This window comes from Ciconia boyciana, chromosome 3 (assembly GCF_034638445.1).
Source record: "Ciconia boyciana chromosome 3, ASM3463844v1, whole genome shotgun sequence".
In the NCBI taxonomy this organism is placed as follows: domain Eukaryota; kingdom Metazoa; phylum Chordata; class Aves; order Ciconiiformes; family Ciconiidae; genus Ciconia; species Ciconia boyciana.
Window position 1 is genome coordinate 92399907 of NC_132936.1, and position 21113 is coordinate 92421019.

General features: G+C 38.4%; 1 protein-coding gene across 1 annotated transcript; it reads right to left on the reverse strand.

Annotated features, from left to right (window-relative positions):
- Positions 1-816: 816 nt before the first annotated feature.
- NLRC4 (NLR family CARD domain containing 4) lies at positions 817-21104 on the reverse strand. Its single transcript, XM_072856598.1, is given in 19 exon segments — positions 817-1133; positions 2047-2187; positions 2190-2213; positions 2553-2645; positions 4779-4872; positions 4874-4950; positions 5723-5818; positions 8811-9307; positions 9309-9459; positions 9462-9942; positions 9944-9968; positions 9970-10252; positions 10255-10407; positions 10410-10811; positions 11196-11262; positions 11264-11442; positions 13049-13106; positions 16241-16342; positions 20918-21104. Coding segments are annotated over 17 exon segments (3081 nt in total). The 5' UTR covers positions 13050-13106; positions 16241-16342; positions 20918-21104.
- Between the last annotated feature and the right edge of the window lie 9 nt (positions 21105-21113).

Sequence of the window (21113 nt, forward strand, 5' to 3'; positions counted from 1 at the left end):
AAATGTGAGGTAGCTTACTGTGAAAGAAAGCAATAAATGCTGACTTCTTTTTACAAGCCAAAATGGTGGTAGATTAAAGATGGTAAAAGTCACTTGAGATAAGCTATCGGGTGTTTTGCAGTGGAGTAAGAATTTGTTTATGGCTAATAACTGCAGAATAGCTCTTGTTTACATCTCTGTTTAATTCATGGTCACTTGTGTGACCATGCCCTCTTTTGTAGAGCTAATACGCTCTAATCATACTGTTGTTATTTTAGAGATCTAACTTTTCACTGGTATATTCTGTCTCTGCAATAAGTTTTCCTGTAGTGTATTGTAGAGATGTAACTATACTAGAATTGCCCTGCCAGTAGGAAAAGTTGCTCTGTGCTAGGTCAGACAACAATACTATCTAACTGAAAAAAACCCTGGTAAAACACCTACCTATTATCCATCAAGTTGCAGGCTTTGTTACCTTTTTATTAAGAGCATTCCCTAACCTACACAGTTAAACTTCAAAGCTAATAAAAATAAGCTCATAGAAAGCACACACAGATAAAGTGAACACTCCTTGAAACACTCCTTGAAACCATTTCACGACTGAGAGGCATTACAGGTTGCAGGATCTGGGGCTAATGCAAGGTGATCTCTCTCTTACTTTCTTTTGACCTGTTTCTCCCAGAAGAGGATGTGGTACTATTCTCACTCCTGTCTCACTAGCAGACCAGAAGAACCAAATAACCCTAGAGCTGCTGATTCAATGTGCGGTTATAGAGAAGAGCATTTCTCAAATATGAAAGATTGTAAGTGAATGTCCACTGGGAAAGCTCGTTCTGTTTAAGAATGTACTAGCTGACATTGTTTTCTGCAGTTTACTTTTGCACCATTAATAAGTGCAAGATCATGTCAATCTACCTTCTATCCAGTCACTTTAATCTCCTTTAAATAATTCAGTGTGGTTAGTACCTGACTTAATTTGCAGGCTAACAGTGATGCAGGCACCCAGTCTTGTTCAGTGCTGAAATCTGCAGATAGCAGCTTCTTGAGAGAGATCAGTGGCTGCATGAAGGAAAGCCAGCCATTGCTTGTCACACAATTCATTGCCAAGTCCAAGTGCTAAAGGTTCTCCAGGTGTTCTTTCTCAAAAAAATTGCCTGTGAACATATGTTTATTTATGTACTTATTTTTGCTTCAAGCCCTAATGAAGAGAATGATTCCTGTTCAGGATATTGAAGAATTTAATCTTACTGAATTCACTTGAACTTCCATGCTTAAAAAAATACCACTCTTAATAGAAAAGGATTTAAACGTGTGCTTGCATACTACTTTTTTTCTTATTTAGAATGAAGAATGCAAAATATAGCAGCCACAGATCACAATTTTTTTATATCTAGACTTTTCTTCCTTGTTAAAACTTAACCTGCAGTATGTTGCATACAACAGGATACTTTTAATTACAGAGGAGTCATTAGCTTAAATGGGCCTATAGACTGCTGCTCATGATCACTCACACAAAAGCATTGCAAAATCAGGCTCGTGAAAATTCTCATTCATTTTCACATTTCATTTCTACTGTATCCTCAGAAGGTGTGAGTGGTGTGAATCCAGGTAGTTTTTATAACTCCCTGATCTTCACCTATCTACCTTGATAAAAGTTATACTAGTACTTGCCTTTTTTAACTCTATTATTGACATATGTTTCATAACAGACATTATGTTAGTGGAAGATTTGATGTAAGAAGAGTCCACTTGTATTCCTGTCATATTTATGGAGGAGATAATCAATCCATCAATCAGAAAAGATTCCCTCTCAAGGAGATTCTTCACCAGGAATCTCTATTTGCCTGCAGTCTTCCTTGCACTACTTATGCAGCAAAAAATGGTCCTTGTTGAGTAGAAATTTGTCCATTATTTGGCTCATCTAATTTTTTATATATATATCTCTCCTACCCAGACTTGATGCTATTTCACTTACATTATTAAAAGTTGCGGGGTTTCCTGAACTGGTTTTGAGTTTTTCTGGTTTTTGTCCTTCTTCTTTTGCTCATCCACAGTACCTTTACTTACCTAGAATTCTGACCTCCACATCAGTTAGGCTCCATTTCCTCAATTCAAGTTTTGTCAGCTGTGGCATTGTTTCCAGTAGTTCTAATAATTTTGTTAGGCAAACCTTTACATCATCTCCCCAGGGAAGCATCAGCACTTTCATCCAGGTAGGACATTTAAGCCATCAATTAAATGAAAATAAGTGTAATTTTTTTTGTTATACCAGTTAACTGTAAAATCACTTTTAAAAGTTAAACCAAATCACATTTCAACAGTGAAGAAAATACTGGTAGGTTAACGACTCCAAGACTGTTGCTTTGATAGCAAAGACAAAGCAGCCAATTGCATACAATATTCCTCACGTCTAAAAACTTTCCAATGACTGAGAGGAAATGCTTCAGGATACCAGTTATATCCTACTTAAAAATAAAAGAGGAAAGAATTCTTGAATTTCTATCTGGGTAAGTCCTAGAATTGAAGCTCATTCCTCATTTAAATGATTTATCTAAAGAAATCTTCTGACTTACCAAGTCTGTGGATAGCGTCTTTTCCTTTCTTTTCTAAGTATTTTTCCAACGAATCAAGTACATTCCATTTTGGCAAATTACAAAGATTCTGAGCTACGGGAGGAAAAAAAGTTTGTTACACATGTTTTCAGTGCAGCATGACTTGTCTTCTTTTGCACCTTTCTTAGCTTTGTTTTTTAATGAACAGCAAGACAAGATTTTTAATAGCCTCCAGGTTTTTTCTCACTTTTCTGACGTCTGATGCAAACTGTGCTCTCTCATTGTTAATTGTGTCTCCAGGAATTAACAAAATGAAAGACGAGGCCAGCCACAAGAGCTGGAGTAATGGTTCTGCATAATTTATACTCTGGTGGCTAAATGAATCTTCAATGGTGATGAGACAACTTTAAGACGTCTTTGCAACACAGAAGCAGGGGAAAGCTGTCTGAATACATGGGATATTCTTTAGTGGTTTAAGCCCTGGAGACTTCAACCTCCTGCTTCACAAAGTTGACAAGTTTTTTAATTATGATATAAAAATATATTTTTTACAGGATCAGAGAGTTGTGGAAGAGTGGGACTAGATGGGACCTGAGAGTCTAAGGATCTGTAATGGGGCAGGATATTGATAAGCCTAAACCATTCATGATACATATTTATCTATTTTGCTCTTTGAAATTTTTCATATTCTCCCTAGGTGCTATTTTGCCTTCCTGGCTTTAGAAAGTTTCTGACAATATCCAATCTAAATATTCTTTGTTGTGAATTTAGCTACTTTCTTCTCCCAGTGGAGAAAAAGAACGGTTGATTATCATCTCTTTGTAGAAATGTTTAAAGAACATTAAAAAATTATCATATCTTTTTCAGACTTCTCTCTCAATCAAAACAAAACTAAACCATTCCTCGTAAGTCACTTTTTCATAACCTCTAGCTGTTCTTGGTGCTCTCTCTCGATTTCTCTATACCTTTCTTAATTATAATACCGAGGCTGGGCACAGATTTGTTTCTCAGGACTCACCAGCACATGTTTTTTGCAATAGCATAGTATTTCCAGTCTTCCACAGAAGAGCTCTGATTCTTTCCTGCTACACAGGTTAATCTCCATTTTATATTCATGAAATTGATGTCTCATTCCCAGCTACAGCCCTTTACATCTGTCTATACTGAATTCCCTACCATTGTTTTTGGACCACCTCTTAAATGCATCCAATTGTATTTATGGTTTTGCATTCCAACAGGGCTTGTAAGCCTTCCAAGCTCAGTATCATCTGAAATTGTATAAGCATATCCTCCATTCTGTCATTTAAGCCATCAGTTAAAATATTGTTTAGAACAAGGAAGGACTTAGCTGATTGTATCAGAATGTTCTCTCACTTAGTGAAACATTCGTGATAACTCTTTGAAAGCATTTTTTCAACCAGTTGTGCACCCATTTTATTTATGCACATTTCATTAGCTTCTTGTTAAGGATGTTGTATAGGATAGTGTTAAAAACCTAATTTGCGTTATGACAGATCCAGACTTATCATTTCACAATCTTATTACCCTGTTCCCTGGAAAGGTTTGCCGTGATTTGTTCACACTACCTTTTATCTCTGTAATTTAAGAGCTTACAAAATGTTTGTGTGATAATCTGTCTCAGAATTTTTCTTGGTATCAAAGTGAGGTTGGCTTGTCTATGATTTCTTCCTTTCAAGGGAAAGATACTGGATTTTCCACTTTCCTGCCTCCACAAATTTTCAGGGACAGTTGTCTATGGTTCAATGATTCTTTCAGTTTGTTCCTTACATACTTAATTGTGAATTTCCCTAAGTTCTGCTAAGCTGAGTTCATGTGTTTTAGTTAAATAATTTTTATCTATCCTTATTTGTACTGCTGTGACCTTGTTAAAATTATTTGAGTAGGTACATGATCAGAATGAATCTTTTTGGCAATGATTGAAACAAAAACAACTTTGAAAACTAGTTTTACTTGCATCATCCATTATTTGCTTTCCTATTTTGTTTCTTTACAGAGCTATGCAATAGTTTATCTTTCTCTTTTATATAACCTTTATAGTTAGGATTTATATAAAATCTTTATATAAACTTTCCTTACTGCATTTTACATCTCTGCTAACTGAAACTCATTGTGAACCTAAATGTTTCTGATTTTATCCTTATATGCTTTTTTCTTCTGTTACAGAATTATGTTTTGATTTTCAAAACACACCTATTCAGTTTGTAAAGTTACTATTACTGTTCTTACCTAGAATATCCACAGCATCACTGGAGATACAGCAGTTGACTAGTTGGATTTCTTCAAGTTCACTTAGTTCATCAGAGACTGATCTTACAAGGTAAGGTCATACCATCCCCAATAGCTGTCAAATAATTCATGTATAATAAGCATAGCTTTCTCAAATTTCTGATACCTTTAGCTACAAATGGAATGGAAAAAAAAGGTCACATTGCTAGGTGAACTGTTTTGGTATGTTTATAATGTCTTGATCGCCGCAAACGGCTAGACAGAATTAGATGTTTACTGCCTGGCGTACTACAACTATCTATATTTTCATGCCATGCAATACATTATAAGTTTTGTTTGAAAAAAAAAAGATAAACACAGCCTCTTTTTCAGCTATTGTATCATGTAATCAATATAAACTGCCCCTCAGCTGAGAAAGTAACTCATAGAAGATCAAATGTGATCTTCTTGTGGAACAAATCCAGGAGAAACATTCTTTTACCATGCCATCAAAGAGAGGATGGGTAGACATATGGATTGCCATCTCCATTTCAGTTACTGGGTTGTGTGGCCCTCGCAAACATTATTCAAACTTTTCAACCTTGGTATCCAGTGACTGACCTTGCAGAAAGTCAGCAATAGGTCAGGGAAAGGAACTATATCACCTTTGCAACCTCCTGACTTGCAGTTCATGCAGATTAGCCAGTCCTGGGATCAGTGTGTTAGATCTGTTTGATTACAGTATACATTACTAACTTGAAAGGAACACTCTAATACTTTGTGGCAATCAGGATACAGAACATATCAAGACTTCAATGCAAATCTAGAAGAAATTACTTCTTTAAATTAGGCTATAGGATTTTCAAGACCTAATAGTGTACAAACTTCAGACCAACTTGTTAAAACATTCACATTCTCAGCACTAAGTACTTGCTTATGGTGTAAAATAGGAGAGAGGAAATTACCTTTTTTTTTTTTTGCATCACCTTCATCTATACTTATGTTGTCAAGTACAAGCCCTTCAGCATTCACAAACGTCTTTATTCCATCAGTAAGTCCACCTGCCAAAAAAAACCCGTAGATATATACAGTATCTTAATTTAATACAGGAACAAATTCATTTGTAGAACAGATACACTTCAGTGATACTAGGTTCTTGTGAAAAGTAAATAATAGTTTTGTGTGAAAATATGAACGTCTAAAAGGGATGACCTAGGGAGAATATGACAGAGGTCTACAAAATAATGAGTGCATGGAAAAGGTTGGGTAGAGACTGACTGTTCAGTTTTTTTCTTCCAGTACAAGAACAAGAGGCCACCAGTTGAAACTAGTCCAAAACAAACATTAAGGACATAGTCTTTCACACCCTTTGCCAAAGGATGCTGCAGATGCAATAAGTTTACATGGGTTCAAAGCAAAGACAGACAAGTACTAGCAGGACCCTTTGGGGAGATCACTGAACAAACAAATCAAGCACAGGAAACTGCTCTGAGTTTAAAACAGAGGCTGTGAGATTATTAAGAAGAAAGTATTATAGATTCTTGCATTGTTCTTGCTCTTCCTTATCCACTTATAGGTGCTATTGGAGACAATGAACCAAGGCAGATAAACCCTTCCTCTGAATCAGTATGGCTGTTGTTGCTATATTCTTACGCCGTTCTCCCTAACAATCTTGGCATATGTATGCACACAGGAAAGCGAATTTTTTTTTTAATTTAATAGGTAGTTCCAGAATAATCGATCTTGAGATTATACATCATAAAACAATCAAAAAATTCAGGTTAGGACTTCTGAGGTCATCTAGTTCAATTTCCTGCTCAAAGCAGGGCTGATTTTAAAGTTAGATGAGGTTGCTCAGGGCCTTGTCCAGTGGAGTTTTGAAAATCTCCGAGGATAGTGATTAAATGACCTCCAGATCCCTGTTGCAGTGACCACCCTCCTGGTAAAAACCAGTTTATGTCCAACTGGAACTTCCCTTGTGTCCTGGTTTCAGCTGAGATAGATAGATTTAATTTTCTTTATAGTGGCTGGTATGGGGCTATGTTTTGGACTGTCGTGGTTTAGCCCCAGACGGCAACTAAGCACCATGCAGCCGCTCGCTCACTCCACCCCGGTGGGATGGGGGAGAGAATTGGAAGAGCAAAAGTAAGAAAACTCATGGGTTGAGATAAAAACAGTTTAATAGGTAAAGCAAAAGCCGCGCACGCAAGCAAAGCAAAGCAAGGAATTCATTCACTACTTCCCATGGGCAGGCAGGTGTTCAGCCATCTCCAGGAAAGCAGGGCTCCATCACGCGTAGTGGTTACTTGGGAAGACAAACGCCATCACTCCAAATGTCCCCCCCTTCCTCCTTCTTCCCCAGCTTTATATACTGAGCATGACATCATGTGGTATGGAATAGCCCTTTGGTCAGTTTGGATCAACTCTCCTGGCTGTGTCCCCTCCCAGGTTCTTCTGCACCTGGCAGAGCATGGGAAGCTGAAAAGTCCTTGACTAGTGCAGCAACAACGAAAACATCTCTGTATTATCAACACTGTTTTCCGCACAAATCCAAAACATAGCCCCATACCAGCCACTATAAAGAAAATTAACTCTATCTCAGCTGAAACCAGGACACCTTGTTACAAACTTGAAATTGTTGGCTCTTGCCCTTTAGTTGTGCACCTGTGAAAAGCTCCATCTTTTCTAGAACACCCTTAAGGTAATGGAAGACTGCAATTAGTTTCCCCATTAGCCTTTTCTTCTCCAGGCAAACCATGCCCAGTTCTCTTAGCTTCTCATTGTGTATTAGGTCTTCCAGCTCCCTGGCCAGGTTAGTGGCCCTCCATTGGACTCTAACCAGATTGTTACTATCTCTTTTATACTGGGCAGCCTGAAACTGCACATAATACTCCAGATCAGCCGCAAGAGCGCAGAATAGAAGGGAATAACCACTTCCCCAGGTACCCTAGTGCTAATGCAGTCCACTATGTGCTTAGTCTTTATCACTGCAAGAGTTCTTTGCTGACTCATGATAACCTGTCTCTGAGATTTGGTATCATCAGTACTTGTGTACGTTTCTCAAGACAAGATACATTTATGGACAGCTTGAATGATTAAAAGCTCAGAGCACAGTGCAGCAGCAGATGCACCCATCCTCCATTAGTGCCCTGCTCTAACAGTAGTGTGGAAGGATCCTGTATGTGTGCAATTCACAACATAAGGAAATACATGTCCCTCATCCTATTTGCAGAATCCTTCACTCAGGTATGTCTGGAACATACTATACTATAGTTACCACACTCTTCTTTATTATGCCATTGTAATTTTAAGAGAAAACAATTATTCAAGCTAGAAGCATTTAAGTAATTATTGGAATGACTTATCAAAAGATACTGCAGATTTTCCATCATATTAGGTATTAACATCAGAACTAGACTTCTTTAAAAAAGATGCTTACCCAGGAATTATGTCAGGGATGTAGGAAGTAATGAGGGAAAATTTCTGTCCAATGTTACAAGGTCTAGATTAGGCTACAACACTCTCATTTGGTTGCCAAAAACATATGCATCTGTTGTGAAAACTGAGTTAAAGTGATGGTATGCTGTATCCCATGGCACTTATAAAGCTTAGCTAGTGTATAGACATTATCTCATTTACTGTGGATTATTGCACCAAAGTTGTTAAATTTTTTCTCCCATCTAGTATTTTATTAAAAACCAGATTTTTTAATATATTGTGTACCAAGAACCAAGAATATGATGGAATGACAGCTTACAATAATTCAAAGGCCTTTGTGTAGCAAGAACCAAGAATATAATGAAATGGCAACTTACAGGAATTCAAAGGCCAGACCTGACTTACACAACTAAATAACATAAGTAAATTTACATAACTGAGTAGACTGCAGTCACTTTCACCATGAATATAGAATTGCATTCTAGCAATACAACATTTCTCAAACTGATCGAAACCAGGCATCTTCCATATACAAGACAGCCATGAGCCCCTGCGTTTTAGCTTCTCATCCACATTTATCTGAAAGAGCTCATTTACTGCCAGTAAATACCGTACCTTCTAGATTTTCACTTTGCAGATCTCTTACATGTAAGGTTTTCAGCTTTGTCATTGCTGTCATCTGTTGCTCACCTTCCACAGTAAGAGGTGTGGACTCCACAGTAAGATCTTGTAAGTTTTTACAGGTTTCAAGGACTTCATTCAATGTTCCTGTGATACCAGCACTATTGCTGATGTGCAGCTTGAGGCTTGCAGCAGAGCAACGTATTTTGCCCAGATATTTAATATCACACTTCTTTAGCTTGTTGAAATCTTGCAGTGTAATTTCTAAAGATCTGAGACTCTGGTTCCAGTTGAAGAATAAGAAGACAGCCTTTTCAGCAATGCAAGTTTTAAGTGAACTGATTTGAAGTTCTTCCACATTCTCATCATCTATTTCCTTACTTGGTGAGTAATTTCCAAACAGATCTAACTTAATGAGTCCTAGTACACTAACACAATTTGGTAAGTATCAAAAAAAATCAGAGAAATAAATTGGGATATCTTGAGTATTAAATACTTTTATCACAAAAAACCTCTTCAAAATCTCTGCTTAATGCTAATTTTGAGGAACTTTCATAAAAGAAATTAATGACACAGTCTGCAAAAATATCCTTGTCAGTTTTATTTAAATCTTCCTTTTCCGTTATATTTTCTGATTTTTTGTGTATTCACTTTCCAAAGCCAGATTCTTTAATGAAAACAGTTGAGAAATATCTCTATGCTGATCAATTATTTTCAGTAAGTCCAAAATTATTCTAGTGGCATCTAGAGAGGATCCACAAATGTAGAGGAGCAAATTGAAATACGTATTAGGAATATCTGAAGTAGTATTTATTTTCTGTAGATAACTATACCCTTTCTTCACCTCTGCTTCTTGGCAGAATGTCAGTAGTTTGCAAAGTTTTCTGACTGCAGTGTATTCCTGAAATGATTTATGAAAGAATCTATATGTTGGCCTTAGTCTTTGAGCTGTGTATTTATTCAGAAGACCTGAGGCTAGCAGGACTTCTTCTTTTACGTCAGCTAAACCCTCAGACTGGAAATCAAATCTTTGATCAAATATTCCATCTAAAGCTAAGTCTCCACAATGATTTATGTTCAGCATAATATGATTTTCTGTTATTTCTTTTGTTTTGTACCTGTTTTTTCTGCACCATCAAGTTATACAAAGTAAAGTAGAGTCTGGATGCTTGCATGAAAATTACTTTCACCTATTTGGATGGCACAAGCAATGATGACAAAGAGTGGAGTCTTCATAAGGTTCTTCATGGAAGTGGCCTCTTTAAGCTGGTTTAACAGACCATCAGCCAGCTTATTTGTCAAGACATTTTTAATGAGTTTCTTGCAGCTCTTCTCCGATAGATCTCCTATTTCAGCAACCAGTGACCCAAACTGTCTGATTTTATGGATAGACTCAGTCCTGGTAGCAATAATGACCATGTTCTTGAATTTGTGTTTTTTCTAATCATTGCTTCTATCTCTGGACAGTTTTGGGGTTTGAATTCATCATATCCATCTAACAGGAAAAGAACCCTTTCTCTTTGTGCTAGTAGCATTTTCATGAAAGCTTGTTTTCAGATGGGGTATTGTTCAAAAAGAAGCTGATCACAGTCTCATATACTCCACCTCTTGTGCCAGTCAGGCTGATAAAGAAAACAAATTGGAAACTTTTCAAAGAGGAGCAATTATCAGAAGCCCAGAGTACACCAATTCTTTTTAGAAGAGTTGTTTTTCCTTTGCCAGCTTCTCCTTCTATAATGCAGGGATTTTTCAATTCCTCCAGAAGGACATTTAGTGTCAGCTGCCCTTTCCTGCTATTATGTATACCTTTTTTCCACAGCAAGATGTCAGTACAGGCAGTTCCCAAATCAAAAATTATGTCAATATCACTACCCAGAGGATGATATTTTTGAAAAGATGAAGATAGATACACATACTTTAAATCCTGAATCAAGTCATTTAATTTATCTTGTTCCACTTGCCCGGTAGTACCTAAGGCAAACAGATCGTGTATCAGTGAATTAAATAGTCAATGTGTTTGTCAATTAGAATTTCATTACTTTTGGAAGAACTGTTTGAATGTACTTGCTAAATCAATGAAATAGCGGTAAGCAAGAGGCATGAGATATATTTATTGTCCACTGTCTAGGCGAGACTTAATTGATAAGGGCTGTAGTTACTCCTTGTGCAGAAGATTCATATAGTGTGCAGATACCACTCTGGCTCCACTTAATTCCTTATTTGAGGGCCTTTTGGACTTACCCTGTTCGTGCATTGGATTCCAAAAATGTAAGCTTGCATACAAGCATATGAAAGTTTATATGTGCAAATGCATGATGAGAGTATGAGTTTTTTATGTAATACGGTTTTAATATGGAAAGACAGCATTTATATATATATGAAAGATATTAGAGTATTAAGAGAGATTAAGAACCAAATTACTGCAGGCTTCTGAACCTTTATTCAAAAGCATGAATCATGTAAATCATCATTCTTGAGGCTTCTTGTTCAACCTTTTCACAGGCAATGGTATTCACTTCTTCACAAGACATGACATTGCAGGCCAAAAGGTCATCTGCTATTTGCTTGACAGTGATAATTTCCATTCTCTGAATGAGATGTACTCTGTTGCTTTCTATAAATTCCACTGAGAAGAGAGAATTCAATTTCTTAGAATAAGTCTAGCTCATACAGTAGCTGACACATAAACTGTCCTTCAGTATTCATTCACACTTCTGTGGTGCACTGTGTGGCTAATATCTACACAGGTACAAATAGTATTCAGGAAATGATGAGATCTTAGCAGGAATGTAGAAAAGTTTATAAAAGTTTCAGTGAATGGATAGGAAGTTTCTGGTAAAAAAAAGATACAGTATGGAATGTATCAGTATGGGTATGAAAGTCACATGATGGGCCTGCGATGTTGGCCAGCATCGCAGAAACTTATTAAAAGTTTCAATGGAAATTGCTTTTGAAAATTACTGATATGTCTAAATATGGGTTCATATTTCTGGATCTGCATTTGAAAATCTTGGCAGGTTCATGCAGGTCATGACAAATATAATTTGATTCTTCAAACAAAACCTGTATGAAGTACTTAAGCATTATTACACTCATTTTAAGATTAAAAAAGTCAAACGAGTTGTTACACTTAATGCCCAAGCTCAGAGGCAGTCCCGAACACATCCCAAGATTAAAACATCCCCAAACAGGCTTCTGTACTCTGTGGTTGAGATGGCTAAGAATCAGTGTCGGGGCATGCAAGCACTCCTAACCAGAAGTAATATATATATGACATTTATCTGTGTGTAGCTTGGAGAAATGCACAGATTCTCAGCTTCCAAGCTAGCCAAGAAGTGTCTATATCTGGCCAAAATTATTTTTGAACAGCCAGTTGAAGGTAGGTAACAGCACTGTGTAGCTAGTAAGCAGATAAAAGAAAGACATTATAGGAATGAGGTGGGGCTCTGGCCTGATGTTGGTAAATTGGAGTCATTAGGGACAGCCCCATTTCCGTTGGGCAGCTCTATTCTCTTTCCTTCCACAAAATCCAGGAGAGGTTTGAGATATAATAGTAATAACTAGGGTAGTCATGGGAATGTCTTTTGTGGGAAGATGTGTATGTGCCACAAGTATTTCTCCAGAAAGAGCTGCATTTTGAGAATTTTACGTGTTTTGCAAATTTGCAATTTCATTGTGTGGAATTTTAAAATAAATGTTGGGAGCATTGATTTACCTGCACCTGTCAAAATAAAACTGGACTATCATTCCTCTAAGTTTTTTAGACCTTGAATACTACAGTAAATAAGACCTTTTCAGGGATAATTTTATAAAACTTAAGCTTCTGTGTAATTGTAGGGGAAAGGCAGAAGGTGGTCTTTACAAGTCTGAAATTATCTGCAATATTTTGGAATAAACCATAGAAATTACTATAAGATCACTAACACGAGAAATATACAGTTCAGAAAAATATTTTGTCAAAAAAATTATTAATCAAAAATTTTCTAACTGTAATATGTTGAAATAGATATTTTTAATAAAAATTCTCTGTAAAGACTACCTTTAAAAAAAGTTTTAGAGCAAGACTTTTTACAATGTTAATAAATAGCCATATTATATAACTAGAACATAAATATAGCCATTATAATGTATTGTGTTTTGAAAAGACATTTTCTTTTTAAGGTTATTTGATTTTTTAATTACTATTTACATCTAACATTAAATACAAAGAAACTGTAGTTTATAAATCTTACTTGTTCAGACTGAAAGTTTAAATGCTTGAACTGTGGAACAGTGAATCTAATATCCAGACTGAAAAACAAAACAAATCAAAAGATTGAATACTCCAGATATTACTGTCATTTTCCTAGACCAGAAAAAAATTACCTTTTGTGAAATGCTGGTACAAAACTGGCCAGATATAACAACATTCTCTCTAGGCAAATTGACTACAATTACTTTGATTTGATATCTTATATATGTATCTGATAACTTTAAAGCATGTTTCAAATCAATACACAGGAAATATTGAGTTAAGCAAGTGGTTTTAATCTTCTGTGCTTTAATTTCTAAGAAACAGATCATTCTCATAGACCAGCATAATCATTAAAATATAACCTTTAAACTAAATTTGGTCATTATTTTTGACAACCAGAAAGATACAGTTCATTTTTCACATAGTTTCAGTTCATGTTTCACATAGTTTCAGTGTTATATATATATATGCAGATTCTTATTTTTTTACATTTTTATCATTAATGCATGAGGCATACATTACTCATTTATTTGTTTTTACTTTGAATGATACAAAGATACATTTGGATTGAAATGGTAATTAAGGTAATAGCGTATAAAACCAACATTTAAATTCATGTATTCATTACATAAAACTAAATAAAGGTACCTTAAATAAAATAACTTACTTTTAATAGATACAACTGAGAAATAAAGTACATGTGTGGTAATATCTAGTAGGTGTCAAATTAAAGGTCCATTTAGCTCAGTATCCCGTCTTCAGCAGTGCCTTCTGTAAGATGTTCCACTCCGTGGGATCTTTTCCATTTCCATTCTATTCTTTTTGAGATGGAATGCTAGAGCAGACCATGGTATTAAGATACCATATGGCTTTATGGATGGATGCAGTGCCACAATAATGTTCTCTCTTTCATTCTCCATTTTCTGACAATTCCTTCCATTTGCTTTTACTGAGCATTGAGCAGATATTTTCACAGAGCTATCAATTTTAACCCCCAGCTCTCATTTGTAAATGTTAATCACCATCCTCATGTAAGCAAAGCCAAGATTTTTAAGAGTAACTTAACAATATACTGAAGGAAAAATACTGTTTGCTTAGACAAGCTTTTTTTAAAAATCCTTAGAATACTCAAGTATCAAGTGTAGAAGCATGGCCTATTGACATTAACCCTCTCTAAGCCAAAACTTAAATATTCTAAAGCTTCTAGAATCTACAACAGTCTCCAGTATTACCAGTTTTACTTAGTAATAATCTCATAGTTTGTAGCACACTAAATAGTGTGTTAATCGTTAGTAGCAATTAATAATAATTGCTAGTATACTAGATTACTACTTAGTCAATAAGTTCTGGAAAACTATTCTGGCTTTACAGTGCTGAAAGACTAATTTGAACTTGCTCCTGTAAAAAGTATCACCTGAAATATTACAACTTTTCTAATAGTTTTTCTAAGCAAATGCACACAGACTTTTCTTTTTTGTTTAAAGAAAAAGTTAAAATAAATAGTTGCAAATTTCCCACTGCCAAAGGCATGTCAGGTTTCCTAAGAAAAAAAAAATTGTAGCAAAATTAAGATAAAACACCTCTGAACTTTCTTCTTTACAAGTATTCAAGAAGTAAGGTAGTGGTAAGAAAGAAAGTAGTTTACCCACATCAGCATGCTCTTAAAAAGACTCAGTAAGCAGTAAAGTGTCATAGTGCTTGTCAAAAACTGACTCCATATTACCTGTAGGTTCCTTCTCTGCAAGTTTCCTCCTTGTACAATTACTTAACATCTTGTTTGCTTGAAGAGTATGTTGTGCAATACCTTTCTCTTGCCAGAAACACATGGAACTGTTTCTTGATGTAAATCAAGTTCCAGTTCATAACTATTTGAAATTTTACAATACAGCGGTTATCAAAAACCTAGCCTTCAGTCCAGGGTTAATAGTCAAGTTATTAACTATTTCCACTACCAGTAGAAATGAGTGTATCTATGATGCATTTACTTCATTCACTCTTTAATGGTTTCATTGAAAGATAGTAACTTTAATTCATGAGTGAGATGTTCACTGCGGGACTCTGATATCTGGACTAAACCATGGAGTCTTGCTGTTCCAAGAAGCTAGGGCTCAGGGCCTTCCTCACTAATTAGAGCAGCGCTGACTCAAGCAACTAGATATAATGAGGCAGGGCCAAAGAGAGGGTCTAACAACCCTAGATGCAAATGCACAAGCCATTTCAAAGTGGATGATTTATACTATCGGCATAAAGATTAGCCTAATCTGATACTGCTCTGAGACATAAGGAATAAAATTCCCCAGCAACTCTGCCTACTTTCCCTGTCACCGCAGCTGGCTCCAGACTTCCCCCAAGAAATCGGAAGATGACTCTTAATATCAATGATTCAGACTTCCTTTTCACACAGTAAATATTACAAAGTGTTCTAGTAAATTCACATACTGCATGATTCCTGTACTTCTAAAATTAAAATTAAACAGGAGCCCTTGCTAAGATAACCATTTGCAGATAGATTGTATTTGTGGCTGTCCGACAAGGCATTTGTATGCAGTACAGCTTTCTACAGCCTTTTTAAAGATTTCCTTTTCCTTTTTCCCTTCCCTGACTACTACACAGTAAGCCAGAGTTCAAGCAAATTATCCCACTTGTAGTAGGAGTGAAGCCAGCACTTGCAAACCGTTAAGATACATGGAAGGGTGGTTATGCGCAAAGAGCTACAAGACAGCCTAAACTTCAGCAGACCAACTGGAGCAATTTATGATTGCTCACATTTTTACGTGTCGTCTGGGCCTTAATGAAGGTCATTTCTAAAGTGCACAGAAAGGGAAAATGGATAAAATGCTGAGAAATCTAGTAGCAGCATCTGGGTGAAACAGATTACTCAACTGGTTTTGAACACTTCTTTTCAGAATCCCACCCCGAACTGAAACCCTGGACAAAGTCTGATCTGGCAAAAGCAGTGCTAGAGTGCCCTCCGCTGGCACCGCCCAGGCAAGGGACAACGGGTTGCTCACTTGCAGAGTCTGAACGGGAAGGGAAGGGGGCTGAAGGGAGGGGGAGGACAGCCAAAATCTTAATGTTTGAGCAAATGTTGAGAAAAATCCAGACTGCCTGGATCAGATGTGTTTCTCGATCCTTCACTGCTCTTGTATGACAGGGCATCAGGAGGACCAACTCTTGAAAATCTACTCACTGTTCTTATTTTAGGTAACCATGGGCAGAAACTGCCCGTCTGTCTCCTTCAGCGTCTCTTCTGTGTGAAATTCCATTTGGAGCTCAGCTGGTCAAAAAGTCCCTAGGAAAAGAAATAATTAAAACAAGTTTCCTTCTATTATCAAAATGGTGTTTAAAAATAAGATAGTGAATGATAATTAATGTCTTTACAAATTGTCTCTTGAAAGCAGAGAAATAGAATTACTTACTTGCCCATGTTCATACAGAGATCATAGTCAGAACCATAGACAATGAGAAAGTATGGAAAATATTTCCAAATAGCAAACAAGATCTCTTCTTTGCTGGGCATTCTTAGCAGTGTCACAAAATTGTCTTCTGCTTCACATCAACCTACATGTATTTTAGTTGTACTTAGAAAATCATACAGCACATGCATAGCATTGGGTCCAGTGCATGAAGCCATGAAATGAGGAGAGAAAGAACTAGTCACCCAGCATACCATGCAATCTCATTTGTCACTGCTGTTGTTTGGCACATTAATAAAATGTGCATTTGTGACTCACCTTATTGCATAATATTCTGTCATTAACTATCATTGTCCCAAGTTGCCTCCTCAAAGCTGATCCAGTGTGAAACTTCATCGCTTTCTCTTTTGTCTCCTCCCACCCTTTTACAGTGCCCTGAGAGCTCCTCCTCATGTTTATCAAGAGGTATACTACTTTTGTCCCACACCCCCCCAAGTCTTGTTCTAGCAGCGTATGTTGCTGGTCTTGTTAGGAGACAGGTACCGAACTCCTTAAAGGTTTTGAGACCCTACTTCAATAAATAAGAATTACAATGGAGCAAGTGAAAGGTTTGCCTTAAGTGGAAGCAATTCCTTGACATGGCATTCTTTGTTGTCATCCCTATATGTAGTTGAATAAAAATGAAAAAAATAAAATTAAAAACAAGCAAACAGACAAACAAACAAAACCCAAACAAAGAAAGGAGCCTAAAGGAGCCTAGGCTCTACAGAGGGATCTGGACAGGCTGGATTGATGGGCCGAGGCCAATTGTATGAGGTTCCGCACTTGGGTCACAACAAGCCCATGCAATGCTACAGGCTTGGGGAAGGGTGGCTGGAAAGCTGCCCAGCAGAGAAGGACCAGGGGGTGCTGGTCGAGAGCCAGCTGAATATGAGCCAGCAGTGTGCCCAGGTGGCCAAGAAGGCCAGTAACATCCTGGCTTGTAGCAGAAATAGTGTGGCCAGCAGGACTAGGGAAGTGATTGTCCCCCTGTACTTGGCCACACCTCGAATACTGTGTTCAGTTCTGGGCTCCTCGCTACAAGAAAGACATTGAGGTGCTGGAGCGTGTCCAGAGAAGGGCAACGGAGCTGGTAAAGGGTCTAGAGCACAAGTCTTATGAGGAGCAGCTGAAGGAACTGGGGTTGTTTAGTCTGGAGAAAAGGAGACTGAAGGGAGACCATATCACTCTCTGCAACTACCTGAAAGGAGGTTGTAGTGAGGTGGGGGTCAGTCTCTCCTCCCAAGTAACAAGCCATGGGACAAGAGGAAACAGCCTCAAGTTGCACCAGGGGAGGTTTAGATTGGATATTAGGAAAAATTTCTTCACCAGAAGGGTTATCAAGCATTGGAACAGGCTGCCCAGGGAAGTGGTTGAGTCACCATCCCTGGAGGTATTTAAAAGATGTGTAGATGAGGTGCTTAGGGACATGGTGTAGTGGTGGAGTTGGCAGTGTTAGGTTAACAGTTGGACTCAATGATCTTAAGGGTCTTTTCCAAGCTAAATGATTCTATGATTCCATGACTCTAAATTTGTCCAATAACAGATATGTCTAGCATCCTATGGAGGGCACAGCTTCCAGAAGCATCGAAGACATCCCAGTAACAACAGGGAACAGCACAATCACAACAGCATAGGTAAATAGAATCATTGAATATCTCGAGTTGGAAGGGACCCATAAGGATGATCAAGTCCAACTCCCTCCTACTCGCAGGACTACCTACAAATAAAACATATGACTAAAAGCATTATCCAAAAGCTCCTTGAACTCTGACAGGCTGGCTGTGACACTGTAAAGCAGAAGAGACATCAGAAATGGAAGGAAGCCTATTGCAAAGGTCTTGTAACAAACAAGTTCCACATAATAGTTAAGAAAATGAGTTACTCTTACCAGATGTCTTGATTGCTCAACTTTTTAAAGGGGAAATCAAATTATACAAATATCTGTATGGCTGTTTTGTATTATCAAGACAGTTTTCAATTAAAAAAATAGGTTACATACAATTATAGGTGACTTTTTTCTGCTGCTGCAAGGAAACTGATAATAACTGTAAAATGTCCACAGAGAACCTGAACCCAGGTTATATTTGATATAAATGCAAACTTCAGTTATCTTTGGATATGGCAAAGTAGGAACTTTCCATTCATGCTCTCTCCATAAAAATCACATTGGCTTTTACTTGTTCAAAATTATTTGAGATGGAACTCACAGAGATTTCCTTTAATGGGATATATATGAGAAAGGAGGTTCCTTCTCCAAATCAAACCCATAAATCTCATCTCATAACTTTTTCAATTTAAAATACATTCATATTTGTACCTCATGGCATTTAATTAGTTCTATATATAAAGTAAAATTTAATATAAGTAGCATGAATACCAAATTTAGGCCTGTTTCCCTGAGATGTCAGGGAAAAAAGTGTCCTCTGAGAATAAATGTGTTGGTATTCAGCAGGGAGCAGAGGGAAGGAGCTAATGGCTAAGCCTAAGCAGGGTTATCTGGGAGCTTTTCTGTTAAATCTAGTAGTCACTGAACATGTAAAAAAGTGAGATCCTGGTTCCTGATTCTTCAAAGCATAGACCACAACCAGAGCCATTGTGCTTGTCCTCTTATAACAAGGACTGGCAACAGCATCTCAATTGTATTGTTTTACAACTTCTTTAGTACTATATAGGTCTCTTTGGGGGTCAGTCAGAAATATGCTTCACAGCACTATCATCGACCAGATCATGAGCAGACCATTTGGTGATGCTTTGCAGGTTATCAGACTGGACATCAGGAAGCATGTCTTTACCAAAGAGGGTGGTCAAACACTGGAACAGGCTTCCTAGGGAGGTGGTCAATGCCCCAAGCCTGTCAGTGTTTAAGAGGCATTTGGATAATGCCCCTAACAACGTGCTTTAACTTGGTCAGCCCTGAAGTGGTCAGGCAGTTGGACTAGATGATTGTTGTAGGTCCCTTCCAACTAAAAATATTCTAGTCTAGCCTAGTCTAGTCACAGTCGCTGGTAGCAAGGCTTGGTAAAGGGGCTGTCTTGGATGTAGCAGGTTAAACTGTGGGAGAAGTTTTTGGATATGCTATTCCATTTTAATGATGAACTAAAAAGGCAGCCATTCTGGAGTGTACGCGCTGTGCTGCATTCTACATGTGATTTGTGACTATGCCAGGTTTCCTCCTAGACAAGGGAATTGCAGGACAGCAGTCCAGAAACCTCAGAACTGCAGGGGACTATCAAGGATACCATTAATATACAGGGACCTGGCATAGCTTAAAAAATACCATGAAAACCACATATAGATACTGAGAAGGAGCAAAGCCAAAAGAATGAGAGGAGAGAAAAAAGGATGTAGGGTAACAGAAGAGATTTAGGATTGTACACGGAAAACAGTTAGCCAAAGGGTTGCAGATGATCATGATGATACTGAGAGGTGGAGCCATATACATATCACTGGATAGTAAAGATGGGGGCATATCCTTCTGAACAGTCAAAAGGAAGGATGCATTTTTTCATATCCATCATGGAAGGAAAGTATTTGGGATTATGCTTTTATTCAACAAATAAAAAAACCCATCCAGTTATTTTTAAAAGGCTGAGTATTTGCCAGCAAATCTTTCGATACTGAAAGTTCAAAATACTCCTTTCAGCAGTATGCAGGAAGCAGATTACATGGGTCAGGCAGCATACAGAAACACATGAAGAAAATATCTCACTACGAAATGAGAAGCAGATTTACAATTAAACATGATAACATGCAGATGGTAGGTGGGGGCAGGCAGAGGGCAGTGGCCATGTGGATGAACAACTTTAAAAAGAAAACCAGGAAAACTGTTGCAGATGGCGCTGAGGGGGTGAAGCTGTCATCCCAGGGTGCTGCAGATGCCGAACTTCTGCTGACGGCCTTCAGATCAGTTCTGGGAGGTCAGACTGGACTATAACATCTGACCTCGTGTCTTGAATACTGCCCATCATGACGGCAGCGGCTCTTAGACCGGAGCAGCCAGCAGGCTCCGAGCTGCCCCAGTCGTGCTCCAGAGCCTCTAGTGTAAGGAAGGGGGCTGTTTCTCATCCTTCGTAGGGTCTTGCCAGCCGGCCTTCCATGGGAAGCATTTGCTGCAAGAATACTTTGGGGGGGGGGGGGGGGGGCTTTCAAAGTAGTGCATTTCCCGGGGCTACCTTTTGGCGTGGCGTTTAACTACCGTACCGACCCGGTACACTGGTCACCCACAAATCTCGGAACGTAACTAACAAGGGGCCACGTTCAGGAGCCGGCAACCGGTAGGGACTGATCCCTGGGCTGCAGCCCCGACCCCCAGCCCACCATCGCACCTCTGCGCCGCCAAGGGGCCTGCGCGCGCAGCGCCGGCGGGCGCTCCCGGGGACGGGTCCTAACGGCACCAGGGGCAAACCCACCAGCGGCGGGCCGTCCTGCTGAGCGGGGGGAGGAGGACGGGCGCCGTCCGTGGCGGAGAGGCGTTACTAGGCAGGGGGGAAGGTACCCAGCTGCTCGCGGCGGCCGTTAACCGGACAATGACGCAGGCGCCCGCTGGCACTGGCGGCGCCGGCCCTCAACGGGCAGAAAGGGCCCCCAACCGTTGGGTCGTACCTC